Source organism: Solanum tuberosum, unplaced genomic scaffold, assembly GCF_000226075.1.
Source record: "Solanum tuberosum cultivar DM 1-3 516 R44 unplaced genomic scaffold, SolTub_3.0 scf00092, whole genome shotgun sequence".
Lineage (NCBI taxonomy): Eukaryota > Viridiplantae > Streptophyta > Magnoliopsida > Solanales > Solanaceae > Solanum > Solanum tuberosum.
In genome coordinates, this window is record NW_006239019.1 from 667,590 (window position 1) to 682,109 (window position 14,520).

Here is a 14,520-nt window from a genome sequence, read left to right on the forward strand (position 1 = left end):
AACTCTATAAGTTATATGGAGGCAAAAGAAAAAATTCCTAAAAGTCACAACTCACAAACAACACTCCTTGGTGAGGGATGCTTTTGCTGTCACTCTATATTTAGCCTCTCTAACTTTTAACATAATAGTAGTAGTAATAATAATAACAAATATAATAAGAAATAATAGCAGAATAATATGATATGTAGCATCCTCATATCTAGACTGAGATACAGTAAGAATGAGATTTGGCACAATAACAAGTAGCATCCTCTCTACTTCTTGTTTTGCTCCTTAGTGTCTGAAGTAATAGTAGTCTTGTTGGTTGCTGCACCATCTTGTGCTACTGCACGATCACTATTAGTATTGTTTGGTGTCATCAGCTTGTCGAACTTCTCGCTCTTCGTCAACACTATCTCAATCTGCAAATTCACAAAATTTCTCGTTAGTGCACTAAGCTACCACTATGTGTAGAGTTAGGAAAGGGGAGAACCACGTATTGTTCAAAGATGTTGTCGCTTCTATGTCCAATTCTCCAAACATTATGCATTTTGGAGGATCAAACACAGGTGCAACGACATTTTTAGAAGAAGGCTCAGACACATTGCATCTAGCATAGCCAAGGGCGGAGCCAGGTAGGGCTGAGGGGGTTCGTCCTAACCCCCTTAGAAGGAAATTTACATTGTGTACACACGATCAAAATTAATTTTTATGTATATGTTGAACCCCCTTTGGTTCATTTGTGTGTTTACTTCATATTTTGAATGTCTCTGCCACTAAGCATAGCCTATGTTGCTCGAATCCTTCAAAGATGTTGTCGATTTTGTGTCAAATTCTCCAAATATTATGCTAGAATCTGATACATGTGCAACAACATTTGAATCCTTTAAAAATGATGTCTCTTCCATGTCAAATTCTCCAAATATTATGCATTTTTGGAGGATCTGATACATGTGCAACAACATTTTTGGAAGAAGGGTCGGCCACATTGCACCTAGCATAGCCGATGTTGTTTGAATCCTTAGAAAATGATAATCACTTCTGTGTTCAAATTCCCCAAATGTTATGCATTTTTGGAGGATCTGATACATGTGCAACAACATTTTTGGAAGAAGGGTCGGCCACATTGCACCTAGCATAGCCGATGTTGTTTGAATCCTTAGAAAATGATATCACTTCTGTGTCAAATTCCCCAAATGTTATGCATTTTTGGAGGATCTGATACATGTGCAACAACATTTTTGGAAGAAGAGTCGGCATCATTGCATCTAGCATAGCCTATGTTGCTTTAATCCTTCAAAAATGATGCCATTTTTGTGTTGAACTCTCCAAACATTATGCATTTTGGTGGATCAAACACAGGTGCAATGAAGGGTCGGCCACATTGCACCTAGCATAGCCGATGTTGTTTGAATCCTTAGAAAATGATATCACTTCTGTGTCAAATTCCCCAAATGTTATGCATTTTTGGAGGATCTGATACATGTGCAACAACATTTTTGGAAGAAGAGTCGGCATCATTGCATCTAGCATAGCCTATGTTGCTTTAATCCTTCAAAAATGATGTCGCTTCCTTGCCAAATTCTCCAAATATATATATATATATATTTTATTTTTATTTTTTATTTTTTTTGGAGGATATGATACATGTACAACGACATTTGCATCTAGCATAGCCTATGTTGCTTTAATCCTTCAAAAATGATGTCGCTTCCTTGCCAAATTCTCCAAATATATATATATATATATTTTATTTTTATTTTTTATTTTTTTTGGAGGATATGATACATGTACAACGACATTTGCATCTAGCATAGCCTATGTTGCTTGAATCCTTCAAAAATTATGTCGTTTCCGTATATTATGCATTTTGGAGGATCAAACACAGGTACAACAACATTTTTGGAGGATTGAAGCAACATTAATCATAGAACGAATAAATTGCTTACTCTTGCTTTCTGAACCATGCGGCCTTTGGCCTCATCTTTCATTCCAACTGTGGATGTTAAAACCTCTGCATCAAATGACAACTATATCAATGAATGCAAAAAAAATTAAAAAATTACTCTTCATTTTTGTTTTCATTTTCAAAAGCTAAATAAACAGGTAGTCGAACGTGATTTAGTTTCCCTTACCATCACTATTATTATTAATAACTCTCATGCTATCTCATTCTTCGATTTTACTATTATCTGTTGTTTTCTTTATTTCCATCATCATACTATTTGTAGTTGCTACTGTTATCTTCTATATGCTTTATTTGTGCCGAAGGTCTATCAGAAACAAAGACATGAATAAGATACCTATAGGGATCACAGTTACTTACTCTTCTCCGTCGCAAATCCACCATTCTTCAAAATCTCAGCAACTGTGACAACCGTAGTGATCGCTGTTGATAATTTAATATAAATACATTAGCAAGAAGATTTTTTTTTTTTTTTTTTTTTTGCATTTGATTATGAATTATAATTGATAAAAATATCAATTTCGAAACAAAGATTGAAGATTGTTACCCATGCCCAAAGCAGATAGTTCAACCTCAGTATGCTGCTGCATGTACCTCTGCTTGGTAAAATAAAATTTGTTAATATAATCTCTTAGCATCATATCACTATACAACAACAACAATGTACGCAGAGCTTACTCCTACATTGACAGGTATAGTGATTGTTTCCGATAGACTTTCTGCTTAAGGAAAATAAAAAGTATCTACCACCAAATTTATAACCTATTTATGCTACCGGATTCACATTTTATTTAGTAGATTTCTCAGTAACACAAAACTATTGAATTCTGTCAAACCTATACCATGTAGGATGCAATGTTATTATTAAACAGAGCAAATGTTTGAACCGATCAAAATTCAAATACTGAATCCGTCTCTGAGCGTGCATATATATATACCTTAGCAAGATTGACATAGAAGAAAAGTGGTTTCTTAGTGTTAGACACTTGAATTCTGTTACTTTTCTTCTGTGCCTCATTGTTATTGTTGTTTGTTGGTGCTGGTGCTGCTGGTGTAGATGCAGGTGTTGCTGTGGCTGGTGTTGGTGCAGCTACAGGTGTCATTGTTTCAATTGGCATATTATTTGTCTTAATAAGTGACACACCCTTTCTTCAATTTTTTCAATTAAATTTGGGTTTAACTTTTTTATATTTATATTAAAATCTATATTGGAAAAGTATTAGAAGAGAGAGTTAAATATAAATAAAGTATAGAGAGGCCCGATTCAATAGGATTGAATTGATAATTTGACCAAGTAAACATCCATTGGTAGTTAATTAAGACAAAAAACAAGTAATAATGATTGGTGATTAAAGCAATTAAACAATGGTTATGCATCTTACTAGACCTACTACTACTCCATTCATTTCTTTGGTTTTCCCTCTAATTAGGAACACTAATTATTTATCATCCTAAATTATCTTAGATTCTCCTCTTTTTATTTTAGTTAGAAAGAAAAAAAAAAGATGAATTTTGGAGAATATATATAAACAGAGGAAGACTATCCATTGATTAATTACAAATAACTAACAACACGTGTGAATATAAAAGGAGTTCCTTTCGGATATTTTTTACATGGACAATCTTAGTCATTTAATATTTTATTTTGCATGAATACTTAGTGTTGAGTAAACTTTAAGCAAGAACTCAATTACTCATCTTGGATCAAATTGGATTAATAGCTTTGTATTGATCTACGTACGAGCCTTCTATTTGATTTATATCAGTGTTTTAAAAGGGGGCGTAAGGCGAGATGTTTTATGTAGTATGGGGGGAGATGTAAGCAACGAGACACGGGGTGTAAGTCTTATGGATCTATGGGACGTAGTGTATATTCAATTTTATAATTTTATTACTAAGAAAATAAGCAAAAGCCAAACTTTCAATTATTTTACAAATAAATTTTAATAAATAACCTATATATATAGGAAAAAAATCGTATGATTTTTATTTGAGAAAGGTATTAATAATCAAAAATGAAGAAAAAAGTATTACAATTACTATTTGAGAAATATCATAACACCAATTTAAAAAAATGATTTAAAGCAAAAAAATGTTTTTTTTAGGACGTACGTTTTTACGCTTGGAGCTTACACCCCGAATTCTATGACTCGCCCTATGGATCAATTTGCGTCCCGAAGCGTTTTTGGTACGCCTGGGGCTCACCCCAAAAAACGTTTTTGAAAACAATGATTTATACTACACTTCTTCAAGTTTTTATCATTCTGATCTAAAAGTGTATGCTTTTTTTTAGATCTTTCTGCTTCTGCGTTCAAACACGTATGTTTGAATATTTAGTCAATTTTTAAAATGCATTCAATCATGTATATGATTGAGCGCAAACATATATAAAAAATCAAGATGATGCTAAATGAGTTTGTTTATATTTGCTATTGATGTGACAAATTAATGTTTGAGGTTTGTTCCTTGTGATACATGAAACTTATATTTCAAACTTGAACTTGTTTGGAGCATATTTGGGTATTGTAATTTGAAGGATACAATTATTATATTTTGGAAAATTAAAAATTTCATACGCACATGATTGAAATTTTGGTCAATTTTAACATCACAATCATACATGAGATCTTTTTTAGACACACACAACTGAAATTCTAATCAATATTAACATGTGCTTTAGCAATGTATAACTGAAAGTCTGAAACCAATGCATACATGAAAAGAATAAAAGGGGTGTTAGGTTTGTTAAATTTATTGTTGTTTTGACAAATTAATAATTGAAGTTTGTTCTTTATAATATATGAAACTTTTTTTTTTCAATTTGAGCTTATTTTGAGTAGCTTTGATTATTGAATTGTTGAAATTTGAAGAACAAAATAATTTAAGACACATAATTGAGATATAAGACAATTTTAAATGTACATCAGATGTGAATTTTTAATTTTAGTCGTGTACAAATTAATTCTAAAGTGGCTAAACTTGTAAAAACAAATATAAAGTGGATATAAATTAAACAACCCCCAAAATGGATATTTGTGCACTTCGCCCTTCTAAGAGTTGTATAGTCACTTAAGGTGCCATATTAGCAAAAGGTGTTTAATAACACGTTTTAAATTTTAATAGAGATGAGGTGTTTAATAGGTCACACCTTGAGATGAAATGTTGAAATTAAAAATCGTGTCAATTTTAGGTGTCTTTATATATATTAAGTTTTAAAATAACTATTTCATATGTGTCATTTTACTTGATCCTTATACTAAAAATATATTTTTCTTTTTACTTATTAACAAATCAAGAGATCTATTATTTTTCTTTCCATATTACTCTTATCATTAGATACTTATATAAAATAGTAGTCAGACTTAATTTTTCAAAAATATAATTAATAAGAATAATTTACTAAAAACAAAACTCCAAACAAATACTCTTCTAGTAGGAGTGTTAAGTCAACACAGGCCAAATAAAACAGGAAAAAGTAATCAATATTAATCCAACCCTACAATTCCTCTTGATAGTGAAATTTGAAATTTTGATCAATTACAACATAAAATTAATGGTGATCAATATAATAATCAACATGATCATCATAAATTCTTGATGGCTAGGTTTGTTTTTTATTTTCATGAATAGGTTTCTTAATCCTATTTCTTCTCTTCTGCATAAATATATGTAGAGATTTTTTGAGTGATAATCCATAAGGCCTATGCAAATGAAATTGAAAAGATGATGTAATTTCCAAGTTTGATGATTTCATTCCTCCTCTTGCAAGCCATAAGATGGTTAAGGCCTACACTTCACAAAATCCAACAACTTTATTAGAACAAAAGAAAATATTTTCCAATATAAAACAGTACTGATCAAAATTAAGGTAAGAAATATTTACTTTGGAAATTAAGCTAATAAAAAATCAATAAAGTTTAATGATAAATACCCTTTTGAATAATTTAGACTAATTTCTTTCGTTTATTTTTGTTAACATTATTTGATACCAAAAGAAGAAGAAGAAAAAAACACTTCATGTTATTTATTTTTCAATTGATCAAATATTGTGAAGCTTTAGTTTAAAAACGTAAAATTTCTTTAAAATGAAAATAGCAATGATAAAATTAACATTAATATAAAAAAAATTTACCTGGAGTTCAGATGCATCATATACCCCAACTTGTGCATGGTGAAAATTTGTGATCTGCTTTATTGTTGACGAACACGTCCTGCATAACAATTAGCACATATTGCGATATTATTAAACCAAAATCATATTATTATCAATCGGCCAGTACTAAGAATTTAATTCGATAAAAAAATTGTTGATGGAATTCACATATTTTACTAGCTAGTAGAATAAAATAGTCGATCTGTACACAAGCTAGTCACACTATATATCATAACAACAAAAATAAAACAAAATACGATGATATGAGAGATAATATATAACAAATTTTAAGATGGAATTAAGAGACTTACATAGAATGATCATGAGGCAATGGAGGGGAAAGTTGATGGACAAGTTTGGATTTCTTCTTCATGTCTATATATAATAGTAATAATATTTCTTCACTTTTTAATAACTCTTAATTTTTAAATTGCTTATAAATTGAATTGTATAAGTTACACCAAGAAAATTAAACAAAGTAGAAAAAGCCTAGTATAGAATAATAGTACTATTTAAAAGGATATTATTAGGTTTAGAATCCATGAAAATTTTGCTACTATTAAAGTCAAGAAACATCACTAAATAAAATAAAAATATATGTCATGTGAAAACATGTTGTCCACATGCCTAATTACTCTGCCTACCTAACTTACTCACACACGTTTAAATAAACTAAATTATGTCATTATGACTTCAGTTTCAAATCTCAATTTTAAAAAAATATAAAACTTGACTCATGATAAATTTATATTTTGTAAAAAAAAAAATGTTCATTTTTTAAATTTGCAAAAAAATAATAAAAAATTCATGCTCGATGTGAAGAGATCATATTGTTTGTACTATATGTGGAAGAATTATATTAAAAAATAAGTATTTGTTGCTATTATTGACTGGTGAATATTTGTAGAATTTTGTGTGTTTGAAAGTTATTGTAATACTATCATGTAATCACAAATATTTATTTATAAAATAAACATGGAGTACTATGTGATTTATTTATGTTGCGCCTCACGATATTTCGATAGCTTAGTTTGTTTCTTAACTATGATTTACTTATTATGTAAGGTTGTATAAAAGTTGAGGAAGTTTTTGATAGTTTTCACAAATTCTAAACCTTTAATATATGTTTATGAGAAGAAGAAAAAATAACTATAAAAGTCAAATTGCATATCCAAACAAATTTTCAATTACAAATCAACACGTTTTCAAATTGCTTGTTTTCATAATTTTAAATATTCAATAAATTCAATACTAAAACCCTATAAAACCAAAATCATTTAAATTGTGGACCTGTCTCTAATTATAGTTAAAAATAAATCTCTATTATAAATTATTATTAATTACTAAACCTTATATCCTTAAAAAGGATAACAATCCCCTCAACATCCTACAAAATGATCACCTTTTGAGTTTTGTCATTATTAGTTTAACATTTAACTACTTATACAAATTCCACAATCCCTAAACTTAATAAAGATCAATAATTATAAAAACAAACTTTATTTTCTCATCAACTTGAGACAAATGATTCCCTTAACAGAAATGGAAAGTTGTTCCTTTTTAGTTGATTTTATTCTTTTGATGTACCATTCTTCACATCTTATAGATTAATTAACTAATTAGGACACATAATTACTTGCCAAAAACAGACATAAAGTCACATTTAACAAAAAGTTATCAATTGTATTAATGATAAAGAATAAAATGATTTACTTGAAAAGGATTAGACATTATTTCATCACATCTATATATCATTTCACCCTTCCCCAAACATTCAGTACCTCTATGGTACCAGGACTGAACTATGAGGAGTATGAAAGAGCGATTCGACATGATCTTCGAAAGAAGCAAAAGAGCCAAGGAGCATCCTTGAATCCTGATCAAGCCCGAAGATTGCGCATCCGATCATCGTGTGGCGCATGTACACTCTTTCTTTTTATCCCACCTGATGATTCAACAGATTATTTTCAAACAATCACAGTAGTGGAGTCACGATTTTTATTAAGGAGCTCAAAATATATACATAGGAAGAGATATATAAAATAATTTAATGAATAAAACCTCAACCCTACCTAGCTCTGCCTCCGCTAACACCCTAGTAATGTTTCTTGGACAAACTTGAGCTGTCATGAGGTTCAACTAGTCTTAAAATACTTTCCTATTATGGAAAGCTAGTTGTTTGGTACACCAAGAATTTATGGGTTTGTTAGGGCTTTCATTTTACAAAGAGAAAAACGAATTGAATTCTTTCACTTTCACTTTGATGTGGACAAATTAAATGTACCTATTTAAATGTTTATCTTAGGCACTTTACTTGGTAACTAACTATACCTTTAGGTATCTTGCTGTCATGAAATAATAGGAGGCGTATCAATTATATTATCCTTAAAGATATTTCATCGATTTAGAAGAAAAATTGACTTCATATAAATAAACATCTCATCATCAATATCAGATTGTTATTGGCAATTAAAAATAAGCAAATGCTAATGAATAATGAAGGGTATATATATATGTTACATACGCTTTGAACTAATTGGAATATTTGATATGATTTGCACTAATTGATTCAAATTTAAGCTAATTCAAAATGATGGTTGGCCATTAACGCTATTCACAAGATATATCACTATCATATATTACAAATTATGATGACAATAAATCAGATGACACAAAAAGCTATATAGAAACGTAATATTGTTATATGATTTGACAATTGACCTGAAAAACTAAACTAAAATAAAGCATAATTTTTTTTTAAACGACTACAATATTGATGCTATTGATGCTATTATGCTCGCGAAACATGTGTCGACACATATCACATGGTACACTTTTTAATTTAAGCAGAGGATGTAAGAAAGAGCATGTGTGTCTAAGCTTACCAATTACAAAAGTTATGTGAAACTCTTTTGTGATGTCAACTACTCTTACAAACCAATCTTTAAGTTGGCCATACAAAAACCACCAAATTGTTGATGGGCTATGTTTGAGTTTCCTTTTTTAGAAATAACATTGATATATTTGAAAAACATGCATTTTAAACATGTTGTATATGCTAAGAAATTTCTGGTTGCCAACTTTAATTCAATTCAACTTATTTTCAGTTTGTTTTTTAGTAACATTTAAAGTTTTCGACCTTGATGATCAAGTTTAATTAGGGTTATATATAATTTGTTGGAAATCTATATGTACAATGGAAGCATATCATAATCTTATTACTTACATGAATAATAGATAACCAATAGCACTTATGCTAAAACACATAATTATGCTAGAACACATATCAATAATTGCCTTGTCGTTGTCGCTTGCTCGATTTGAATAGAAATTTTTTATTTTCTTTGAGCCTTTTTTTTTTCCTTTGTGTAAAGGCATTAGTCTTGTATTCTGAAAAGGCACATGTCTTTCCCGAGAACATACCCATTGGCAATAAATTTTGGGGGCTTTCTTAGCGAAATTATTCCATACGCGATCAGATAATGTGAGAAGATTAAATTCCTTAAGAACATATAGTGAATTAATTATGAGGTCTCGGAATCTCATTTTCTATTTGTATATTACAATTTAGAGAAATTATTTATACATAAATATTATTTGCGTTTTTCTAGTTTACAGATTATGTTTTAGTTTCTGATTCCGAACACAACATATAACAACTTTTAATGAGATGTAATGTTTATAGCTATTTCAAGAATTCATATGTCCACCTTATTATTAATTATTTTTGGTTTGTGAACATGCATTTGCTGAAGATCATTAAGAGAAGAAGAAAGAAATTAGTTCATGAAAATTAACTTAATTAATTTGATATTTCTAAAGCATATAATAGGGACGTTAGGATTGGACCAAATTTGTTAAGTCTGAGAGGAATTAAAGGTTAAATGTGCAATATTCAATAATTGAACTGCAGTTCACAATCAAAACTGCATTTTCCAAGAAAAATAAATTAAAACGAAAGGAAAAATTTGGCGGGAAAATGTGGAAGTAACTTTGAAGTTGAGACCCAAAGGTTCAAAATTTTCGAAGAGAGAAAAAATGGCGGAATTTGAAGATGAAGAATTCCTATCTCAGGTCGCCGCAGCAGAAGCAGAAGCCCTTTCCACCGCCGCCAAGCGTCGCCGGATCTCTGCCGCCGTCGCCACCACCACTGCCGTCACCACGCCAAAGTTCAACGTCAACACCAATAACAATACCAGTGTGGAAGAAGGAGTTTATCTAGCGGTTCTGAAAGGGAACAAAAGTGTTTTATTCCAACAAAAAGGATCGACAAATGCCTTTTCTACCCCAATTAACAACAACTACAAAGCAAATAGCAGCAATAACTGGTCTAGTTCCGATGCTGGTGATTCGTGCTTCAAGTGCGGGAAATCAGGGCATTGGTCTCGCGATTGCGATACTAATCCACCAACTGATGATTCCGTGAGCTTTCCTGAGAAGAAATGTGCGTGTGGAATGGGTAGTTGCCTTGTACTCACTGCCAATACTGAGAAGAATCGCGGCCGTAAGTTCTACAAATGCCCTATCAGACAGGTACTACCACTTCAACACAATGTACAATTCTTTCATTCTTCTAGATTTGTGTTGGAACTTAATTTTCTAGGTGAAAAAGGGGAAACAGTGCCTATCAATCAACATATTTGCCTGTTCTAACCTATAAGCTTTCTGGTATGCTATTGTGAGTGCTAAAATTTGAGTATCCGGACTTCCAGTACTGTGTAAATTTCTATTCTAATCCAGATCTGAATACTTTCTCAGGAGAATGGTGGTTGTGGATTCTTTGAGTGGTGTGACCAACCTCCGGTTACTGATTCTCTGACCACCCGAGGCCCGAGTTACTCTGTTAGTTCCACCTTCCAGGAACTTTCATGTCCATGTGGTTCTGGCACATGCCTAGTTCTGACAGCCAAAACAGGAAAAAATATTGGTCAGCAATTCTACCGATGTCCAACGAATCAGGTTTAGTATCACCTCCCCTTTCTGTTTTACTAGGTCTCTACATATCTTAATGAGATTAAATGTCTAACTACTTGGAATGCTTCACAATGCATAGATATGTACCTGTGTAACATAGGCTCTCTTGATTGCACAAAAACCTTTTATCATCCAGACCAGTTGATATGTTACCCTTAATTTCCTGCTTTATATAATGTCTTGATAATGACACAAAATCAGAATTCAGAAAGTAGTTCTAGGAGCATATTGCTGTCTACAATCTATTGGGGTGAATAAACTGATCAAGTCTTTTGAGGGATGCTTGGTTTGAAGGAAAAGAAAAGAGTAAAGTTGTTTAGAGCAAAATGAAGAAGGCTCAAGTGGTCACTTGCAAGTATTTGGCAGGTTAGGTGAACAGTTTTGTACTCAGGTGGTATTGGATAAATATTGTAAACAAATTTGTACCACCCAGATGGTAATTGGACATGTATTGTAAACTAATTGTATTCAGGTGGTAATGAATAGAGTAATGTCAAATAACACAATTCTTCAATAGTAGATTAGGGTGCGAGGATTGACAACTAGGTATCTTAGGTGAAAACTTGACTTTGATTTTTCCATTTAAATATCATGCTTTTGTCTGCAGTAGGGGTCGAAGCCCCATGATGTGCGCCTAAACCACATATCACATGTTGCGTTCATTCCACCAGCCCTCGTAAATTTCTTGGTTATTATACAGAATCACACCTGAACTTGTGACTGCACATAGTCTTTTGCTTTTGCCTTTGAATAGAGGTTATATCAAGAAACTGAGGATTGATGGTACTGTAGAATAGCTTGATCTCATCCAGTGTTTTCAAGCTTAAGAAAGCTCTAAGGTTTGTTGGAACTTTAAGTGCAAATTGCAAATAAGGCGCAAAGGGAGAAAAAAAAATTACAAATATATATTTTTAGTCCAAGACTAATAATTCTAAGCATGAGTGACAAATAAATTGAATTTTTTTAAACGATAAGGTGAAATATTAATGTTTAGTGTTGTATCTTCAGAAGAGGCTCAACTGGCAAGGAAAAGCATGCTTTAGAACCTTGATGGCAACACTGAAACGTACATTAAGCGAAGCGAAGTGCTCAACACATTTTGAGCATCGCTTCAGGGCTTAAGTGCGCCTTGACAACACTGATCTCATCTGGAGTTCAATGAGAACTCAATATGAGTATGACTGGTTGAACTGTTGAAGTTCTAATTTCTTAATCATAGTTAAGAAAATGGACCTACAAGGAGATAGTAACTCATTTCTTAACCAACGTGAGTCACTTTTAACTCCCCATGCACTCCAGAAATTGTTCAACTTGAGTACGGATAACATAAGAGGAGGCCAAATATTAGTAAACACAACAATAGGGATGGGTTTGACTCTTATACTATGTCAAGAAAATAGACCTTAGCTTAACTTAATCTAGAAAGCTAGTTCATGACGTGAAGGATTGATCAAAGCTATCTAAAGGAGAGCACAATCCACTTTCTCAACTAATGTGGGACACCCTAACAAACATGTTGTATATACATCATGGATCATGACCAATTTCGGCAGTGATTTCAATAACTGAAAAATGAGGTATCCAAAGATGTCGTGCATTGTGCTCTAGCACATGTGCATACAGTAATCTAAGTGTTCAATTTCAGTTCCCAGTCTTTACCAACAAGTTTATTTGCTGCAGATTCATAAAAAAAAAATGTCTGCGGCAAGGTTACTGTTTCTATTTTTCTTTTGTTTTTTGTTTTTTGTTTTTTTCTTTCTTTTCTTTTCTGTGGTATCAAAGGAAGGTAGCCCAAATACAATGTATTCATTATGTTTATGTCTGCTAATATGTTGTTACTGTTCTTAGGGAGGTTGTGGGTTCTTCAAATGGTGTAATGACAACACGACCAATGCTAGCTTCTCAAATTCATCTAACAGCTCTCAGACTTACCCAAAAATGGATGGGTCAACCAACAAAATCAACAATTCAGTCACTTCCTGTTTCAAATGTGGCAATGCTGGGCACTGGGCTAAAGATTGTCCACAGTCATCTTCTCAACGCTCTGCTGCTGATGGAGGAATACAGTATTCCAATTCAAGCACTTGTTTTAATTGTGGTAAGCCTGGTCACTGGGCCAAGGACTGTTCATCCAACTGATTCCAGAGCAGTGATTATGCGAAGTGGATTCCCTCGTGGTTTTGATGACATCTGAAGCACTGCTATAATTTTGATGTAAATATTGCCACCCCAACCTTCTAGGAAAAGATGTTTTGTTTTCTTTGAATACTGAATCAGCCTCAAGTTGCAGTTAATGAGTATATGTGATCTTGGAATTTGCTGATGTTTTGAATGTTGACCTCCATGTTAGATATGACACTATGTAACAGCTTTCTTCATTGTTTTGCTGTTTAGTGATGATTTAATAATCCCATTTCCTCTAAATCTTCCAATTTTCCACTTTTGGGACATGAATATGTTTAACTTTGCAATTAATTTTTTTTTCCTTTAAAATTAGTGGTAACAAAGGAAAGAAAGCTTCCTGAGGACTCACTTTTTGTTTTTCGTATGTCAAGCATGCTAACTTTGATATATTTTGTAAAGCTCCCTAAGGATTATATACAGTTGGTTGCTCAATCAAGTTTTGCTCAGGCTGATTCTGGCATCCAGCGATCTCTCTAAGAATGTCAAAAAGAGCCCAAATATAGGTAACTCGCTTAGAATTTTATAGGTTGGACTCAAAATAATTTGAATTGTGTCAATCTCAGCCCATTCCTGCCTTAACTCTTAAAAAATTCAATTGAACCCAATTTAATCTTTAATTTTAACTCGTTTTAAGACTCTTTATTTGCATACTAATTTTTATATAAAAAAAATGAACCCAATTTAATCTCTAATTTTAACTTGTTTTAAGACTCTTTATTTGCATTGGTGTAAGTTTGTCACGACCCGAGTCTACACCCTGGACGTGGCCGGCACTCAAGAACCATTGATGGTCCCCAAGCGAACCCTCATCCTGGCTGACTACAAGCGGAAGACTAACTTAAGCATGCAAAAGCTTAAAAACTGAATAAATATTCATGAAACTTAAATAGAAAGCTTTAACTCAAAAGAAAACTCCGAATAAAAATAAATTATTCAACTCGCCATAAAATAGGCACTTAAGTCTTTAAAACATTTAATAAAATGAATGAATAATACAGACTTTTCAACTATACTGACTATCTATGAAGCCTCTAACTGATAAAGATGGAAGTCGGGACAAGACCCACGACATCCTAACAACTGATATAACTGAAAGGTAAATGAAATCCTCCGGAAACAAGGAGGCTCACCATAGCTAACTCGAACTCTCGGATGTATCAACGAAGCTCTTGTTGATGATCCTGAATACCTGTGTCTGCATCATGAGAAGATGCAGGCCAAATGGCTCAGTACGTGGAATGTACGAGCATGTAAGGGGAATTCT

General features: G+C 32.2%; 2 protein-coding genes across 2 annotated transcripts; one reads left to right on the top strand and one right to left on the bottom strand.

Moving 5' to 3' along the window:
- Positions 1 to 164: 164 nt before the first annotated feature.
- On the bottom strand, positions 165 to 3,100 carry LOC102605183 (uncharacterized protein At2g34160). Its single transcript, XM_006347666.1, has 5 exons — positions 2,884 to 3,100; positions 2,493 to 2,541; positions 2,306 to 2,368; positions 1,929 to 1,993; positions 165 to 401 (listed from the first exon to the last, which is right to left on the bottom strand). The coding sequence occupies exons 1-5, from the start codon at positions 3,061 to 3,063 to the stop codon at positions 255 to 257; spliced, it is 504 nt and encodes a 167-aa protein (XP_006347728.1). The 5' UTR covers positions 3,064 to 3,100; the 3' UTR covers positions 165 to 254.
- A 6,959-nt stretch (positions 3,101 to 10,059) lies between these two features.
- Positions 10,060 to 13,387, top strand: LOC102605521 (DNA-binding protein HEXBP-like). The gene is made up of 3 exons (XM_006347667.2): positions 10,060 to 10,631; positions 10,857 to 11,057; positions 12,921 to 13,387. Exons 1-3 carry the CDS (start codon positions 10,137 to 10,139, stop codon positions 13,209 to 13,211), a joined length of 987 nt encoding a protein of 328 aa, XP_006347729.1. The 5' UTR covers positions 10,060 to 10,136; the 3' UTR covers positions 13,212 to 13,387.
- Positions 13,388 to 14,520: the final 1,133 nt, after the last annotated feature.

What these genes read in the sequence shown, in the direction of transcription:
- LOC102605183 (XM_006347666.1), bottom strand. Translation starts at nt 3,063, where the DNA reads ATGCCAATTGAAACAATGACACCTGTAGCTGCACCAACACCAGCCACA. An exon ending in ACTATCTGCTTTGGGCATGG is followed by an intron (nt 2,369 to 2,492) that starts GTAACAATCTTC and finishes AATTATCAACAG; the next exon opens with CGATCACTACGGTTGTCACA. An exon ending in GCATGGTTCAGAAAGCAAGA is followed by an intron (nt 402 to 1,928) that starts GTAAGCAATTTA and finishes GTGAATTTGCAG; the next exon opens with ATTGAGATAGTGTTGACGAA.
- LOC102605521 (XM_006347667.2), top strand. Translation starts at nt 10,137, where the DNA reads ATGGCGGAATTTGAAGATGAAGAATTCCTATCTCAGGTCGCCGCAGCA. An exon ending in ACAAATGCCCTATCAGACAG is followed by an intron (nt 10,632 to 10,856) that starts GTACTACCACTT and finishes ATACTTTCTCAG; the next exon opens with GAGAATGGTGGTTGTGGATT. An exon ending in ACCGATGTCCAACGAATCAG is followed by an intron (nt 11,058 to 12,920) that starts GTTTAGTATCAC and finishes TACTGTTCTTAG; the next exon opens with GGAGGTTGTGGGTTCTTCAA.